Genomic DNA, 13934 nt, shown 5'->3' on the forward strand with positions numbered 1-13934 from the left:
AGTTAGATGTGTACTAAGGCAAAGGCATGGATGGCTGTCATAGGTGATACAGTGTGCATTAACAGGTTCTGCTGCTTAAGCCCTTCATGAAAGACTGAGGAATCTCTTTTACTTTAGCAGTTACAGTAGGGTTGTAGTGTTTAGGCTTCTTTGCTGTCCATAGTTTTGCCAACAAACTGAATGATAGAAACACTTCACAATATGTTCCCTGCCAGGCTGAAAGACCTGTGTGTAGTTAAGCAAAACAAGAATTCCAAGAAGATACATGTCCTGTGAGGAGTATGAGCAGAAGTCAACTATAATGTGGGTTAGGTCTATGTTTCCACATATTTCTTCCTCTTCCCCCTTGCTGAGTTTAGGATTCTTGTGGACTGATGCATTTGTGTAGAACTAATGCAGCAATTTTCATTCCAAAAGGATTTATCCAAGACTCTCTTGATGTACACAGTCCCTGCTGTCCAGGGCTTCTTCCGATCCATATCTCTGTCTCGAGGAAACAACCTGCAAGACACTCTAAGGTACATAATAAAGCACACAGTAAATTAAATCTAGCTGATAAGGGCACATGGTTTAAGGTTAGGTAGAACCTGTTTCTTCTCTTTTTTTTTTTTTTTTTTTTTTTGTTGTGGTTAAACTAAGTAAATGCTTCAGTTCAAGTTAATTTATGGTAGGTGCATTAGCCCTTATCCTACTATCCATAGGTTCTGGTAAGAAGAGTCACCTTTAAGTGGATCTGAAGGTATTTGACTGAAATGGTTAATTTTGTTTCATTCCTAAAAATTATATTTCTCTCTTTCAGAGTCCTTACTCTATGGTTTGACTATGGTCACTGGCCTGATGTGAATGAGGCTTTGGTAGAAGGAGTCAAAGCAATTCAAATAGACACTTGGCTGCAGGTAAGGAACACAAAGGGCTAAGACAAATCTCAGTTCTGGGGGAGCTTGGGGATTTGTTACGTGCTATCCATGATGATTCTTTTCTAAACAGTCTTCTGTAGGTGAGTGTATTGAGAGCAACGTACAGTACTATTTGTAACTGATTTAAAAAGCATCTTGAACAGAGACATGAGAAACACTCTTGGATGCGTTTCTGTAGTATTATGCAGATTAGTGCATATGAATGGGAAAGAATGAAAATTTTTAAACTGAAGATGATACCAATGCAGGGGTGACCAAGTATAAAACACCACTGTGGCTGCCCTGATGTTATTCAGACAGTCTATTTCCAGGATTGCCTTGAAGAATGACTTGTAAATTAAAAAAAAGGCTTTATTTCTTATTTGAGCTTTACACTTCAAGACACATCTTACTCTTTCCGTAAGAGGATCCTGTGTAACAGCTTTGCACAGAACACTTGTGATCTCACTGAGCTGTTCTGTATTTCTGACGCTGTTTGGAACTTTGTGTTATCCTCTGACCATATCAAAAATGAGTGGTGGCACGCTCTGTCTCCTTTAGAGACTGTAAGGTCTCTAGCAGAGGGCAGAACAGCTTGTGAACTAAACACATGAGGTGACAGGGATGTTTATTATACTCATCCTTACTACTAGGTTATCCCTCAGCTTATTGCAAGAATTGACACCCCTCGACCATTAGTAGGACGTCTCATTCATCAGCTCCTCACAGATATTGGACGGTACCATCCCCAGGTAAGCTTTGGCTTAGAGGAGGAATTTCCATGGACCGATAGCCAGTTAAGGCAGGTCCTGTGTTCTGTTTCACCTAGTCTAGATGCCTTCACTGACAGTCACAGCAGGTGATGATAGTGAGGATGGGGACTGTTTCTGCTCCTGCTGCTTTCACCTCAGAACTGTTCACATAAAAATGGAAAGAAGAGGTGGATGAGCCATGCAGCAGGGGAAGTTCTTTCAGTCTAACAGAATACTGGGCAGTGCAAGTCACCTTCTTAAATCTCATCAAGTGACTACTAAGAGGTGACCTCACAGGCATTTTATCTGAATTTCTTCCTACAATGTGAAAAATCACAAAATATTAAAACCACATTTTTGTTCTTGCAGTTTGATACAGGCTCTTAAAGCTATTCTGCTACTCAGTGAGTTAGTCTCCAATCAGATTGGAAGACATTGAATAGCAAATTCCTATCACCTCTTTCCAGAAGCAAGCTTACTTTTTATAGTCTAGCCTAAGGTTGCTATTTATTAATGCTTTGCCAGTCTTTCAATTTACATAGGTTTTCTGTGTGGCTCTAAAACATTATTGGTTGATGTCCCTTGTAGGCTTTGATCTATCCTTTGACTGTGGCCTCTAAATCTACAACCACTGCTCGCCACAATGCTGCAAATAAGATCTTGAAAAACATGTGTGAGCACAGTAACACTCTGGTGCAGCAGGCAATGATGGTGAGTACTTGGCATACCACAAAGTGTATTGTCTTTCAGGAATGGGTGTATAGTGACACAACGTGACTATTAGTATATAGTAACAGGTATAGTAGCACAAAGTAACTATTGTTAATTTTGTTCAAGTGTAACTAATTTGATTATTTTTTTTTGCAATTGGTCAAAGTTACAGTATTAGTATAATTTCAAGAGAATGCTTTAATTTAAAAAGGACCATAATGTTCAAACATTTGAGTTCTTGTGTCATCTTATGAATAAATATTGAGAAGAAATACATGAAGAATCATTGTTCCATAGAGAAATATTTTTGCTTAATGAAAAATGGAAACAAAACTTACCAAGAATAGCATGGAAAGAATGATTTCATTAACTTGCTAAAGATTTTTATGAATAAATGAGTAATACTTTCAGGCCAAAATACACAAACATATAGAAAATGTCAAAGGTGACAAACAACATTAGAAAAGCCTGATCAGCTTGCAGAAAAAAAAATGGAACAGCATTGTGGGAGTTCTTATGGCTCCCTCTAGCTGCCAGCAACAAATAATTTCATAATCATTAGAGAAGAAAGTAGTTTTGCATTTGTAAGTCAGTATACAGTCAGAGTGGGGTTTTTTTAGGTGTTTAATCTTTCTTCCTGTCCTAAACCAGGTGAGTGAAGAGCTAATCCGTGTAGCCATCCTGTGGCATGAGATGTGGCACGAAGGGTTGGAAGAAGCATCTCGTCTGTATTTTGGAGAAAGGAATGTGAAGGGAATGTTTGAGGTGCTGGAACCACTGCATGCAATGATGGAGCGTGGGCCTCAGACTTTGAAAGAGACATCCTTCAATCAGGTATCAGCAAATGGCCTGCATGCCCACAAAAACAGGCAGGACAGCCACCAGATGTGTTACAAGGGCTTCTGCCATCTAACACCAAGAGTAAATATCTTGGGACTCATTATGTTGGTTGCAGGCTTCATTATTGACGTTTGTCTTCAGATCTATATTGCTTTTGGTGACTACAGTACTATAAGGGCCAGTACAGATGGCCCTGGAATCTTATATCAGCTGGGTGTCTGATAGGATCTGGAAAACATAAAACTGCTTTGCTGTTAGTTCTTCTAACTCCAGTATGCTTTGCTTTGCTTCATGATAGCCACTAACACAGATAGTAGAGATGACCTCTCTCAAGCCAGCAAAAAGAATTAATTTGAGCTTGTGAGCCTACAGTTAAAGGGTAATGCTATTCATTCTGTCGCTTTTTGTCATGAAATCTATTTGTGAGCAGCATTGTCTAATGAACTCAGTGCATGTCTTGCATCCAGGAATTTCTAGATATTTAATTCCAATATGCTATAAAAAGGTGAGATCAAGTATTTGTAATGCAATTTGAAAATAGGCTGTGATATTCTGTAGGTATTAAGTGGTCTCCACCTGTTCCACTGTAGCCTGTAGAAGTGTTTTTCACTTCCTCCCTAGGCCTATGGCAGAGATCTAATGGAAGCTCAGGAGTGGTGCAGGAAGTACATGAAATCGGGAAATGTCAAAGACCTAACTCAGGCTTGGGATCTCTATTACCATGTGTTTCGGCGTATCTCAAAGCAGCTGCCTCAGGTAGGGGGACAGGTACAGTTCTGTTGTGGGTCTTACAGTGCAAGTTGTCAATACCAATCTTTGGTTTATGTTTTCTGGTTATTCAAAACATTCAGATTCACTACTATGGTGGAAATACATGCATGTGGTTTGGTGCAAGTTCACTGCTTTTGCAGCGCTTTTTTTGGTGCTGCAAGTGTCTGAAGTATTGTCAACTGATTGAACTGGTCTAGGTCCCTTGACAGCCTGAACTCTTCAGATTTTTCAGTGAGATTTAACTGACATTCAGGGGGGTTTATTTCTTTTGGTTTTGGTAGCTCACTTCTTTGGAACTACAGTACGTGTCACCAAAACTCTTAATGTGCCGGGACCTGGAATTGGCAGTGCCAGGAACGTATGATCCCAACCAGCCCATCATACGTATTCAGTCCATTGCACCCTCACTGCAGGTCATCACCTCCAAGCAGCGGCCCAGGAAGTTAACATTAATGGGTAAGAGAGAGCAGTTTTTGCTTACTTTTAGGTCAAACTGTGTATTTCCCAGGTAAAAACCTCTCCAGGATTTCCTTTCAGATGAGGTATTTCTTGGTGGTCTGGTCAGTCTGACTGCCACACTTTCCAGTTCTTGGGTACACTTACTTACACTTGGGTGTATTTACTTTTGTCTGTTTGTTCAGCAAGAGTAAACTTTTGTGTATTCATTCTTTCACAGGAAGCAATGGGCATGAGTTTGTATTCCTTCTGAAAGGTCATGAAGACCTTCGCCAAGATGAAAGAGTGATGCAGCTTTTTGGGTTGGTCAACACTCTGCTAGCAAATGACCCAACTTCTCTTCGTAAAAACCTCAGGTATGTGCTGTGCACAATGACTGGATGTGCTAAAGCACAAGTAACATCCTACGTAGGTGCAGCTTCCAAGTAACCCTTGGTACAACCAGCTGGTTTGTAAGGAAATGGCAAATCTTGGAACTAGTTTCATTTAAAAAAAAAAAAAAAGGGAAAGAAAAGAGCAAGAAAGGAAAAAAACCCATTCATAGGATTCAAACTTCGAGGAAATGTATCCTGAGGGGATTGTTTGTTTTATTTAAGTGAAATTCCATCTCATAAATAGTCTTTGAGGCAACTCCTATTTCAAGATACCTTGAGCACTGCATTAGCCTGAGAACAGGTGGTTTTGTCAAGGATTTTTTATTATAGTCACTAAATGGTTTGGTGAATAGTTACTGACTGCAATTGTGTACAGTGTCTTTCAAGCCTGAACATATCAAATGTCATGTGCAAATAATAGATCATTGTGGGTGACATAACGTGTACCTTATGAAAGCAGTCTTTCAGTGAAAAACATGTAAGCTTTGAGAATGTGTGTAGTTTATCTGGCAGCAATCTAACCCAATGGGTGTTTCAGGTCTGTTTGAAAAGGAGAGAAACAGAGCAAGTACTGAAGGAGACAATTTGAATCAGAATCAGATTTAGTAGTAGTTGTTTTAAGCATCTCAAAATGTAATAATTCACAGCATACAACAATTTGAGCTCTGATTTTTTTTTCCTGTAGCATCCAGAGATATGCTGTTATTCCACTGTCTACAAATTCAGGCTTGATTGGTTGGGTCCCCCACTGTGACACACTGCATGCACTCATCCGAGACTACAGAGAGAAGAAAAAGATCCTGCTCAATATTGAACATCGCATCATGCTGAGGGTAAAGAGCAAAGCTGGCAGAGGTTTTGGTACATTGTTTTAGGAGTCCAGTGTTTTAATGAAGAGTAATGATGCACAGCTTGTTGTTCCTTTGCCTGTTTTCTGATTGTTATTGGTACCAGTAATAAATGCAAAAATATCAGGTAAGAGTTATAAAATGCTACCAAGAGGTAAAAATTGCCATATGTTTATTTGTGTCTCCTTTCCTGTTTTACCAGTGACCACAAGTTGTTACCATCTGGTGACAAAAATGTGGAATTTTGTGTGACTATGATGTGACTTACACAGGGTGCCATGCTGCTAGCATTTACAAACATTGTGTCTAAGCAACAGGGCCAAAATTAGAGAGACTGGAGAAACTGAACATTACTACAAAAGCTGGAATTGCCTGCCAAAAAGGAAAGTGTGTGCCAACCCAAAAGACTTATTTGGATAATGGTTCTTGAAACATATTTACCTTCACAGTATTTTATTTAAATATGGCTATGGCCTACTTTGTGGATACTAAATCACTTGCTATCCCATTTTAAATTAGTTCTTCACTGTTGGGCAGTCATCTCACTGAATTTGGGAACATACTGGTCAGTCTACAAACAATTTCATTATAATCTTGATCTGAATTTTTTTGTGGTTACAGTGTTTCTCATAGTACAGCTATGGATTACTGGAGGTGGCTTTTTGAAATTGATGTCACTTCTCAATTATAGATGGCTCCAGATTATGACCACCTGACTCTGATGCAGAAGGTAGAAGTATTTGAACATGCTGTCAATAACACAGCTGGTGATGACCTTGCCAAACTGCTGTGGTTGAAGAGTCCAAGCTCAGAGGTGAGTTCAGCACGTGTAATGGCTTGTGTTTGGCAATCAGCGTGGTGTGGCATTACCTTCTTTGCAGAATGAATGAGAGATGGTGTTTATTCATCATAAACTCCGGGTGAATCACTGCAGAACATGAATCCACACGTGTGTCCCCTCGCAAGGGGCCTTACACAGTTCAGATCTCAATGGCTGCCAGAGCGAAATCCAAAGCACAGGACTGGAGACTGAAGCTCTGCATACTGTGCATGGGCAGAGAAAAGCAGGAGCCTCAGATTATAAACTCTTATTGGCTTAGACATCAAATTCAAAGCCACAGGATGCTTGAACCCCTTCAGGCTTATGGAGTGTATTGCACCTAAGCATGTCATGGTTTTACTTTGTGCAAAATGCAAGTAATTAGTGTATAAATTAAAATATAAGCTGACACATGCAACATACCTGCTTGGCTTTTTCTGTTTTGTCTCCACTTGCAGGTGTGGTTTGACAGAAGAACAAACTACACTCGTTCACTAGCTGTGATGTCAATGGTTGGATACATTTTGGGCCTTGGGGACAGGTAAGTGAAATTGTAAAGGCTTTTTAAATAAAAGCACAAACTGTGTAAGCCTATCAATTCGTTCCTTGGATCTGGTCTTAGGATAACAACTTTCATTGTGGTTATTGCTGAGTTGTAATGCTACCATCTTTCAGGACCTAATTGTTCTGCTGGTATTTTCAGCACTGCAGACATGAGATGTAGGGCTTGTGTTTCCTGAGTACAAATAAGAGTTCTTTCCATTTGGGGAGGACAGTACAGACAGAATTACTTCAAGGACCACAAGCGCTAGTTTTGTCCTTTCCTTTCACTCACAAAGTGGCAATTCTTTCTCCATCCATTCTATAAAACAGAAACATTGTTGACACCAATCTGTGTGCTTCATGTGTATGAGATGGCAAATTTTTGCAAAGACTGTTAGGACTGTTTATGTACAGTCCCCCACCTTTTTGGGGAGAAAAGAAGCACTGTGATCAAGCATCAATTTTTGTTCCCTGGAATAGAAAATTGAAATCCAGAAAGTATTTAGTGACAGTGGTCGTCTGAATCTCCCTCCAGATGGGTTCGGTTGCACTACTTATTTAATGTACATTTTTGCCTGGGGTGTATTTATTCTTTGAAGCAGGAAACTCTAGTGCTATGTATGTTCACAGCAGTTGTCAGAGAGACAAATGAAGTCCCTATAAATACTCCTTAAAGACTGCTCGAGACTTAAAACAAATGAAAGTTGATGTTGGTTTAACTATTACTTAGTGCTTTTTCTAATTTGCAATGCAGACATGTTCTGACAGGGAGTATGTACAATCCAAATGGACTGGGCAAATTAAAAAAAAACAAAACAAAAAACAAACAAAAAAAAAACCCCAAACCATAAAATGAACAAATGTTTGATTTAGTATATGCCTTAGTGTCAAAAGGGGATATCATAACTTCCAAAATACTTACTGAAGGCAATATGTTTTAGATTTAAGTTCTGTAATGCAAAACCAGCTAAACCTTCAAATGTTTTCATAAGAAAAGCTTTTATTCCTGGACTTAAAGGTCTTTATAATGAAATTATAAATTGAAAACTGAATTAAAAGAAGATTGGAACAAGCCAGCATGAATAGCAGCAGTCCTACTCTGGATTGATTCTGTTCTTTTCTGGTGGTAATCCAATTTGCATTACTTCACCTGTAGCATAATTCATTACATTTTTCTATACTAAAAAATGATAAAGCATAAAATAAGTAAAAAAAATATATTCTAACTGAAAAATAAATGTTCATAGCCAAGAAATGTACTGATGGTTCTGGTCCAATAGGTTGTTTATCTCCCAAGGTGAGAAGGTCTCTTAACTCCTGAGAGGTAATTGCAAAAGTAATGTGATAGATGCACTGTCAGGAAGCTATTCTCTTCATCCCGAGATTGAAGATCTCAGACAAGCAAGCTGTCACTGGCTGTTATTGTTCATGAAGATAAATATCATTTTAGACTGGAGCTGCTGTGATTTACTTTGGGTTTTTATAATGGTCTGTCACCCTGTTTTTTCCTCCTACTCCTTCATCAAAGACATCCCTCCAATCTGATGTTAGACAGACTGAGTGGAAAGATCCTGCACATCGACTTCGGGGACTGTTTTGAGGTAAATCTTTGTATTTGGACATTAAATTTTCTGTAATGCTTCACATTTTTTGGTGGAACAGGAATGAATCTATAAGCCAGGATAAACTGACCTTGGGGTGTGATTCCCAGCAAGTCCTTTGGCTCTCTTTTGAGCTTCACTTTACCTACAGGCAAGATGAAAATAATAAACACTTCATCTCAGAGGCATGCTTTAGGGATAAGCTGATCACTGTGACAAGCAAAGAAGTGCAAACATCACTTTTCCATAAAATTTTCTGGAGCAGTTTAAGCTGCTGATAGGCAGTCTGTGTCACTTGACACTAGCAGCTTGGCACAAACTTAGTTTTCCCTCTGTTACCAAGTTAATTATCTGGCTTCTCCCAGAAATTTGTGGAAACTGAGGAACATGAAGCAGGGACTTGATTTTCTATTTGGAATACAATCTTCAAGATGGTAGCGAAAAAAAAACCCAATTCTTACTAACTGTTAAATAATAAGTTACCTGTTAATTTACTATGTTATCCATCATCATGTGTTTAGGTTGCAATGACAAGAGAAAAGTTCCCTGAGAAGATTCCCTTTAGGTTAACAAGGATGCTGACAAATGCTATGGAGGTAAGCGTTCCCTCCTTAATATGAAAGGAATTGTTCCTAGGGAAAATGGCACCCATTTCTCAGTTTTTCCCTGTATTTTCTGTTGTGGGTAAACCTCTCCATTCCTTAAGAACCAGAGGTGTTAATATTTCAGTTGCATTTACTGTAAGTTAAAATATCTCCTGTGATCTTTCCAGTACGTTACAGTGGAAAGTAATTTTTTAATTGATGCAAAAAATTCCTCCAATTTCTTGGACCTTAGTTCCCTCATTTCAAACAGCTGTTTGCATCAACCAGACACAAAGAATGGCATGGGACTTCACGAAGATCATCTTAATGGCAGAACAAAGCTTCTTAGTTTGTAATGAACATCGATCTTGTTCTCTAATGAACAAAGCATAGCGAATACCAGTGCAAAGCACAAGCCGCTTCCCGCTCCCTGAACATTAGGGTTGCAGTTGCATAGTGAACGAAGCAGTGTGGTTGATTTGCTTCTTTCTCTTCTGAAGGTGACAGGCCTCGATGGCAATTACAGAATCACCTGTCACACAGTCATGGAAGTCCTGCGTGAACATAAGGACAGTGTCATGGCTGTGCTTGAAGCCTTTGTGTATGATCCCTTATTGAATTGGCGGCTGATGGACAGTAAGTGATTTTGGTAAAACAGTGACAGCAAGAGAGTAATCAGTCTGATTTCATACAAGAATCCAGGAGCCTGAAATGCAATGTCTGTCTGAAGACAATGTGATGAAATTGTTGGTTTGCACCTGCTACTTCTGTGCACACATGGTTTCTAGGGATTGTAATGTGAAATTACCACAGTGGTTAGAAACCTTTTGCCCTTAAACACGAACACAGAACTAAGGTACAAGCAAAATTGTTTGGCTTGGTTTTGTATTAGTTGTTATTAGGAGATTGAAAGCTGTTTTCAGGTGACATAAAATCTGGAGAAAGAGAAAGGCAGTCAACTCTGTATTGCTTGTGGACAGATTTGCTATGAAACACTGAAACTCCAGTTTTTACTTTTCATCTCCTTATTTTCTTGCAGCAAATACAAAGGGCAATAAGCGCTCACGAACAAGAACAGACTCCTACTCAGCTAGTCAGTCAGTAGGTGAGTACAAAAGATGATGTATGTCGTGAATGTTTGGAGCAGGTTTTTTCGGCAGTGCACAAGGCTGAGTAAATGTTTTTCCATCCTCTTCTCAAAAGCAGACTGGTAAACAGCTTGTCATTAGCTTTAGGACTGGAAGCGGTGAGTTCAGTACTTTGGCTCAAAAAGCCACTGCTCCTTTACAGTTACATTAACACCCCTCTGGAACACATAGAAACTGATGTAATCCAAGGTATAATTGATATGGGGTAGTAATTTACTTAGCTACCAGAAATTAGTGTGCCAAACCTGGCAAGTGGCCATCTGACGGAACGTTGAGAGTTCTATGTTGAATCTTAGCAGTTCTTCCCTATTGAAGAATAGGAACAGTGTTTCATATGGAGAGTTCTACAAATAAACATACTTATTTGATTATAATTTTAGGTTAATTGTATATCATTTCAAAATATCTTTCAATTACACTTTCATACAAAGTGTTCCTAAAACTTGGGTCAGGCCTTTCAGTATGTTAGCAGGGGAAAAAGAATGTTTGCTTCTGTGATATGCTTCCATTAACGATAACAATGTGTGGCACACTTGTCCACAGTAAAATATGCTTTTCAAATGAGCTGATTAGCAGTTTTGTTCCAGAAGAAGATTATTTTATCTGCTTTACAGCTTCATGTTTATGCTTCTATGTTTTTGTGGGTTTTTTTCAACAGAAATGTTGGACAGTGTTGAATTGGGTGAGACAGCCCATAAGAAAACTGGGACCACAGTGCCTGAATCCATCCATTCCTTCAGTAAGTTTCATTGTTGTTTCTATACTGATGCAGCAATTGTTCTTGGATACAATTACATGAGATTGGACAGATACAGTTCCTTGTCAGCATAAATGAGGACTATAATTACTTGTGTTCTCAACTCAAAAAAAAAAAAAAATTGACAGAAAATGTACTGGTATCTGGGTTTGTTTGCTCTCAAAATGGTACTTGTGGTGTTTGGGCATGGCAAATGTAACAGCAGTACAAATGCTTTTATTTTTCTGCTGAAGTCCTAGTTCTCTTTCCTGCTTCTGTCTTGTAGTAGGAGATGGCCTAGTGAAGCCAGAAGCTCTAAATAAGAAGGCAATTCAAATCATCAACAGGGTTCGAGATAAGCTCACTGGTATGTTTTTGTTTGTATAAGGTAAATGAAAATCTGATGAGATGGATCGCCACTATTAGCATTTGTATTTTGTGTTAATTCTTGAATTTAATTATTCTGATTAAGTGGTTGAAGCCATTTCCGTGGTTTTGTCACAGAAGTACTGGTGCCTGCATTTAGATACAAATGAGCCTAATTTGAAAAGTACAGCATTGTTTATAACTAAACAGACTTCATATTTTGTATGTCTTAGCTTGTTAGCGCAAGTTGAATTTCTACTGTCCTGCTTTATAGTTTGCAGCATTTAGTTGAGAAATTTTATACTCAAAGTTTATAAGAAACTACCCTCCACCTGCCAAACAATGTCCTTGAAGGGATTAGGACCAGGATTCCAGCTACTGGAAAGTTATCTGTTGTTGGTTTATCCATTACTTGGAGAATATAAAAGGAAGAAACTGTAATAATAGGGAAAACAGAGTTCTGGGCTTTGTATGCCTTTAGAGGGTTCTCCATGTTTGGAAAAAATTTACATTTTATATACTGTAAGGGAAAGGTAGTTAAAAATCCTATCAGTCCTTAACTTGTCACCCATAAGCAAGTTATGTTGTATGATGTGACTTCCATTTATGGGGGATTTTATCCTTCAATTTCAAAGGTCGAGACTTCTCTCATGACGAAACCCTTGATGTACCCACACAAGTAGAATTGCTCATTAAGCAAGCTACTTCTCACGAGAATCTGTGTCAGTGCTACATCGGATGGTGAGTTTGTCCTTCAGTAAACCTTGCAAAATTCTTCTCAGAATAATCCAAGCAGAGAACAGCTAAGGAAGATGTCACTTGTGTAGTTAGTTATGTGTAGGAGCCTTACCACATGTTGCATCTGCTCATTTTGCAAGCCTATGCCAGCGATCCCATAGACAGCCCTCTGTAAGAGTTGTTGTTTTAGGTAGTGTCAGGGGTTTTAGAACATTTAAACTGCAAACAGCCTCAACTTTTTAAGTGTTTGAAATAAGGCATGTGGTGGTCACTGATTTCAGTTAGTGAGGAACCACAAGTTCTAAAGTAAACAAAGGTGATTTGCTGTCATTTTGAGAATTCACTAACTTTGCAATATGCTGAAGGAAGTCGATCTTGTTAGCGTTTTTAAATGTTAGTTAGCTGGAAAGAAGCATGGGAATCACCTGTCAACGTTTCCTGTACTAAAACAGTGCCTAGTTAGTCTGGAATCTCAGTCCTTCTCAGTGTTGCCTTTGTGAAACCATATGCAGATCAGCATTACTACAATATCTTTGTTTCCTTTAGGTGTCCTTTCTGGTAACAGAAGATTCCAAAGTATCCACAGCCTTTTATTCTGGAGGCTTTTGCACTCCCAAACTTGCTCTTCTACAAACACAAACTGAGAACGTTGGACTGAAATACAGCCTTTGTCAAATATTTTGAAATGTAAATGAAAAGAGTTATTGTATATTAAAAGTTGGTTTAAGCCAATATATAGCTGCTGTTGGAAAAACACAAGCTGTCTGAAACACAACACTTGATTTGGGTTTCCAGGACAGTGAAGACTGATTGTACCACAGAAGTCTATGGTTCCACTTGGTCTTTGGGGAACTGGTGATCCATTGAAAATAACTGTATACGGGTTTTGACTTAACTTTGCAATGTAACTAAGTCATTTGCAGATTAATTATTGCTCTGGTCAGTCCTGTTGGCGTGGCTGCAGTGAGATCAATGCACTTGCGTGCGGGAGGCTCCTTTTAGGTTTGGGGGTGAACTGGATAACTGGAAAGGAAGAGAAGTTTTACCACTGTTTCATCCTGTTACCTTGTTTCCAAACTTGATTCTTGCCCCCAGATTGGAAACTGTATATCCACTCATTACACTAGTTGCCGGAGTTGTGTTTCAAACTGCAACAGGGTATCAGAGCAGACCCAAGAGCTGAAGGAGCTGAGCAAAGACAGGTGCCTCTATGCGGGTTGATCCGTGGCAAACTGGATGCAGGGTACAAATGAAATCCCGCTTGGGAGCTTCCCGCAGTGTCGGGATTAAAAAGCAGTATTGGGAAATAACTAGTGAAAGTTAGTGCTTGGCATAGGAGGCAGACAGGGGGAGAACTGGTCATAACTTGAAACAGAAAATAATGGTTATTAAACATGAGGGTGAAGACAAAGTTATGATTTATGAATTAAACATATTAAAAACAATGCACAAAATACAACAGAGTAGCCATGTTTAGATGACATGTTGTATTTGAATATTTTTGTGCCAATAAACTACACCAAAATCTGAACACTTTGATTGTGTTCTTGTTTATTCCTAGGTACTTCTTAGGAAGAGGCAGGGATGCAGTTGGTTTTTTTTCCTCCACGTTCCCTGTTGCCATGGATTTGACTTGTGTGTTTCTGCATCAGTTCAGGTGGCTGGCTATATTTCTCTTCTGGTAGCAGCTGGAGGCAAAATTACCAAGATGGGATGGTGTTTGTCACTTCTGTAAAAGAAACTTAACCAT

The 13934-nt window shown here is 39.0% G+C and overlaps 1 protein-coding gene across 6 annotated transcripts in view; it reads left to right on the forward strand.

Annotated features, from left to right (window-relative positions):
* MTOR (mechanistic target of rapamycin kinase) overlaps nucleotides 1–13715 on the forward strand; it is a 66874-nt gene extending 53159 nt beyond the window's left edge. For 5 of the 6 annotated variants that reach the window (XM_055704122.1, XM_055704123.1, XM_055704121.1 and 2 more), the window contains 19 exons: nucleotides 418–518; nucleotides 800–896; nucleotides 1550–1648; nucleotides 2237–2359; nucleotides 3011–3193; nucleotides 3821–3955; nucleotides 4252–4426; nucleotides 4647–4782; nucleotides 5486–5633; nucleotides 6340–6462; nucleotides 6927–7009; nucleotides 8540–8612; nucleotides 9134–9208; nucleotides 9697–9832; nucleotides 10236–10301; nucleotides 11003–11083; nucleotides 11367–11447; nucleotides 12082–12187; nucleotides 12731–13715. In XM_055704122.1, the coding sequence (XP_055560097.1) occupies nucleotides 418–518; nucleotides 800–896; nucleotides 1550–1648; nucleotides 2237–2359; nucleotides 3011–3193; nucleotides 3821–3955; nucleotides 4252–4426; nucleotides 4647–4782; nucleotides 5486–5633; nucleotides 6340–6462; nucleotides 6927–7009; nucleotides 8540–8612; nucleotides 9134–9208; nucleotides 9697–9832; nucleotides 10236–10301; nucleotides 11003–11083; nucleotides 11367–11447; nucleotides 12082–12187; nucleotides 12731–12746 (2037 nt within the window). In that variant the 3' untranslated portion in view covers nucleotides 12747–13715. The remainder of the gene's footprint in view (nucleotides 1–417; nucleotides 519–799; nucleotides 897–1549; nucleotides 1649–2236; nucleotides 2360–3010; nucleotides 3194–3820; nucleotides 3956–4251; nucleotides 4427–4646; nucleotides 4783–5485; nucleotides 5634–6339; nucleotides 6463–6926; nucleotides 7010–8539; nucleotides 8613–9133; nucleotides 9209–9696; nucleotides 9833–10235; nucleotides 10302–11002; nucleotides 11084–11366; nucleotides 11448–12081; nucleotides 12188–12730) is intronic. The other variant, XM_055704124.1, reaches the window with a different exon arrangement.
* The last annotated feature ends 219 nt before the right edge of the window (nucleotides 13716–13934 follow it).

Source organism: Falco cherrug, chromosome 3 (genome assembly GCF_023634085.1).
Source record: "Falco cherrug isolate bFalChe1 chromosome 3, bFalChe1.pri, whole genome shotgun sequence".
NCBI classification, from domain to species: Eukaryota; Metazoa; Chordata; class Aves; order Falconiformes; family Falconidae; genus Falco; species Falco cherrug.